General features: G+C 35.6%; 2 protein-coding genes across 2 annotated transcripts in view; one reads left to right on the top strand and one right to left on the bottom strand.

Moving 5' to 3' along the window:
- Window positions 1–933, bottom strand: part of faap24 (FA core complex associated protein 24) — a 4,308-nt gene extending 3,375 nt beyond the window's left edge. The window contains exon 1 of the mRNA XM_016494535.1: window positions 580–933. Coding sequence (XP_016350021.1) covers window positions 580–694 — 115 coding nt within the window. The 5' untranslated portion in view covers window positions 695–933. The remainder of the gene's footprint in view (window positions 1–579) is intronic.
- A 78-nt stretch (window positions 934–1,011) lies between these two features.
- Window positions 1,012–4,378, top strand: part of LOC107694831 (protein brambleberry) — a 20,960-nt gene continuing 17,593 nt past the window's right edge. The window contains exons 1-2 of the mRNA XM_016494527.1: window positions 1,012–1,088; window positions 2,644–2,909. Of these exons, the coding sequence (XP_016350013.1) occupies window positions 2,658–2,909 (252 nt within the window). The 5' untranslated portion in view covers window positions 1,012–1,088; window positions 2,644–2,657. The remainder of the gene's footprint in view (window positions 1,089–2,643; window positions 2,910–4,378) is intronic.

Here is a 4,378-nt window from a genome sequence, read left to right as displayed (position 1 = left end):
CTGGGTAATGTATTGTTTAACCCAGGCCCAGACCACAAAGTATTCATTCAGCAATAGAAATATTATAGCTATGGATATTATATTATAGCTAGTTTCCAATACAACACTTCTCATTTTCGTGTAGTATAAATTGATGTTTTAAAATAACTAAAACTGAAATAAAATAAATATTACAGACAAATTTAAAAACAACAAAAGCTGATAAAAATGCAAAAAAAAATGCACAACAAAATTACTAAAACATTAATTAAAATGATCATGAAAGCATACATATGCACAAAACCGTTAGTAGTCTCTCAATGATACTAAAATAGCACTGCTCGATTACTGAAACTGAATTTAGTCACCCAGGTTTGTACTGTAAAGCTGCTTTGAAGGCGTGTACCTAGGATACATACAATATTAATTATACATATTGCTATAAAGCGAAACAAACGTATCGGTCACGTTTCAATTCTACAGATGTTAATGATATCAAGTTAAATGACTAGTGTGAGTGTGAAAGCGTGTTTATTTTCTGTTTGCGCTGTGAAGTGTTAGAAGTCAGTCCAAAAGCACACAACTGTGAGTATTCCCGACCTTTGAGAGTCTGCACGAGCGGCGAGCGCCGCCACTTCTCGTGAGTGAGTATGTGTCCGTACGGAGGAGCCGCGTGCAGGAGCGTCGCGGGAACCGGTTTAACGTTACTCTCCATAACGATCAACACCGAGTGTAAACAACATCCGTGCACGCCAACAATAACATCCCTTCTTCTCGCTTGGGGTCGCCGTAGAGTTACAACGGATTCTTACATAACGAACGCTAATAAACACGAAAGCAAATAGCTTTTATTAGTATTGTATTTATCTGTAGCAATCGCCCACTTCCCGGTTTCACAAAACACACAAGTCTCGTCAAATCTCGCGCCTGCTTTAACCAGCAAATATCGCGATGTTTCTGTAGCACCCCGCTGCCGCTGATTGGCTGCCGTGAGTCCATTTAAACAGTTGAATCCTCACTGGAGCGTTTATATGAGTGTTGGATAGATGTGTGCTGGGATTAATCTCCTCTGAAACTTTTATATAGCAGACTCTGTAGTGCGTATTGAGGTAAGTGCAGAGCATGTGTTAATACGGGCGTTCAATGCAATCGGAATTGAATTGTAAATTTGAATGTCTGTGTTATATTAATTTTATAAGATGCATTTCCGAATAAAATGCACGCTGTAGAAGTCCAGCTCCGTTTGCTCAAACCAGAGATGCAGGGTGAGATGTGAGCGTTTAGTTTCGGTGGCCCTCTGTGATTCAGTCAGCTGGGAGAGGAGGCTCTAAGCCCGGACATGTTTCAGCCAGACCTCACGTTACCATCAATGCTGCACTCTTGCCTTTAACAGCAGGTGGAGCATTTTCTGATAGACCCATGTGTAGAGTAATACATCTCTGTAAGTGACTTGTGTTTGTTTTCCTTACGCGTATGTTTTGGCAACACATTGACATTGTTCTGCTTCTGTTGTAGCCTTTCTGCATCTTCTTCCCTTTAGTGTATTTGTTTTCTTTTTCTATCTTTTTTTTTTTATGCATTTATATACACTGCTGTTCAAAAGTTTGGGATCGGTAACATTTTTAATGTGTTTTAATTAAGCCTCTTCTGTTCATCAAGGCTGCATTTATTTGACCAAAAATACAGAAAGACAGTAATATTGTGAAATATTATTACCATTTAAAATAATGGTTTTCTACTTTAATATATTGTAAAATGTGATTTATTGCTGTGATGCGCAGCTGTATTTTCAGCATCATTACTCCAGTCTTCAGTGTCACATGATCTTCAGAAATCAGTATAATATGCTGATTTATTATCAGTGCTGGAAACTTGTGCTGCTTCATATTTATTTGGAAGCTGTGAAATCTTTCAGGATTATTTGATGAATAAAGTTAAAAAGAACAGCATTTATTTAACATAGAAATATCTTCTAACAATACAAGTCTTTATCATCACTTTCTATCAATTTAACATGTCCTTGCTGAATAAAAGCATTACTTTCTTGCAAAATAAAAATACTGACCCTGAACTTTTGAAAGGTAGTGTATATTGTTACAAAATATTTCTATTTTGAATAAATGCTGTTCTTTTTATTTATCAGATAATCCTGAAAAAAAAGAACCGCAGCTTCCAAATAAATATGAAGCAGCACAACAGTTTCCAGCACTGATAATAAATCAGCATATTAGAATGATTTCTGAAGATCACGTGACACTGAAGATTGGAGTAATGATGCTGAAAATTTAGCTTTGATCACAGGAATAAATCACATTTTAAAATATATTAAAGTAGAAAACCACTATTTTAAATGGTAATAATATTTCACAATATTATTGTCTTTCTGTATTTTTGGTCAAATAAATGCAGCCTTGATGAGCAGAAGAGACGTCTTTAAAAAAACATTACAAATCTTACTGATCCCAAACTTTTGAACGCCAGTGTATTTGCTAGTTTGTTTTAAAAATTGAAAATACAGGATGTTTTTAAATGATCAGCATGCTGCTCATATTTAATGTGTTTTACGTTGCCAGCTAGTAAAGGTTTTCAGGAGCAACCGAACGAAAGGGAAATGTTTGTGTGTGTGTGTGGTGTTTTACACATGTGCTGGTCTTCTGTGTGCAGGGTGGTTGCTGAGGATGGGGCTTTGGTTTGTGATGCTGTGGGTGTTCAGTATGCAGTGTGGTGAGGTGGATGCTTTCTTTGACTGGCTGAAGACATCTGCACCCGCTCCCGCACCCGCTCCTGCTGCTCCTCCTCCAGAGGAAACTATTGCCCCGATTCTGCTCCACGGAGAGACTCCGGCCTTTGAAATGAGTGTTGTTGATGAGAAGTTTTTGGCAGAAGCAAAGCAGATGGAACTCAGTCCACTGGATAGCTGCCATTTCCGGGTAAGCACTGCACAATGTATATGGCATGTTACTTTTAATAATTTCACAATCAACAATCAGTTAATTACAGGCAATAGAACAGCCATGTCAAGCCAATTTTCTTTAAATAGCGCTATATACAATACATACTGCTTCAAAGCAGTTTGTCACCTTTCACTTTTTTTATCAAACTTATTTCAAACTTACCATCACAGTATATTGATATAAAAAAAGCAAAGGGAAAGAAAATATAAATTCCATTTTTTGTTATCAACATCATAAAATGCATTAAAACGTTACATTAAACCAGGTTTTCCCAAACTGGGCTTAATGTAAGAACCGCAGTGGGTTCTGTGAGTTGTAAAAAAAAAAAAAAAAAAAGCAAATAATTCATACATATGAAAACAATAATGACTCTTGGAAATGTAAAAGAGGCAAAACATAATTAGGGAGAATCAAATTATGAATAATGTACTGCCATGTGTGAATAATATGGAATCATGTAATTTATAAAAAAGTAACTGTAATCTGAATATGAGCATTTAAAAATGTAATGTAGTTTAATTACAAGTACTTATCTTTTGGAATCTGATTACATGATCCAGATTACATGTAATCAGTTACTACCCAGCGCTGACTGTATCTATCAAGTATGCAAATGAGGTAAAACCAAGGACGCATTCATTTATTAGGCTACTGTCACCTTTAAGAATCTAATAAAGTCCCCATGGAATCACAATAAGTTTCGTGACTTTCAATATGAATGCATTAACTTTAAGTTATATATAAACTGTTTTGCTCCAAAAGAAGTGTCAAAATTGTCATTTAGATGATATACGCATTACAAATTTACAGAATTTCTCTACAACCAATATGAATCGAAACTTTTGACGACATCATTCTGCACTTCGGCTTCTCATCAGATTTTATGTCCAATCAAATATAGCATCTAAATTGTCCTATCCTCTACTTTCTTAAAAAGATGCTAAAGCTCCGTTTACTAATTTTTGTGTGGTGAATAGCACGTAGTGCACTATATTGAGGATGGTGAGAGTCTTAGTACTCGATGTAACTACATAATAGTCAAGTTTTAAATAGGAAAAATATAGAAACTCTGGTCATTTTTGAGCGAGATGCTAATGGTCAAATCAGATTCAATTATAATTAACTCTAGGGGAGTTGGAAAATTAGCCTATTTTCAAAAATAGTGGAGTGTTCCTTTAAGCTATTGGCTGTTTTTATAAAAAGGGTTGAGCTCTTTGATATGTCCTGCCATGGCACACAGAGAAAATGAAGGTGCTTTTAAGGTGTTATTCTGCATTTATAGTAGTGATCGACCGATATTGATATTTTATAACCGATACCAATTATTTGCGTGTTTATGTGCCCGATAACCGATATGCAGAACCGATATTTATTTACTGTTATAAAGTAAATAAATGACTGAGTGAAGTAAGAACATACTTCACTTTGGTTTTTCCTCTTTTCAG

The sequence above is a fragment of the Sinocyclocheilus anshuiensis genome, unplaced genomic scaffold (assembly GCF_001515605.1).
Source record: "Sinocyclocheilus anshuiensis isolate Anshui unplaced genomic scaffold, SAMN03320099.WGS_v1.1 scaffold34, whole genome shotgun sequence".
Taxonomy (NCBI): Eukaryota; Metazoa; Chordata; class Actinopteri; order Cypriniformes; family Cyprinidae; genus Sinocyclocheilus; species Sinocyclocheilus anshuiensis.
This window is presented reverse-complemented; position numbering and strand designations above follow the sequence as displayed.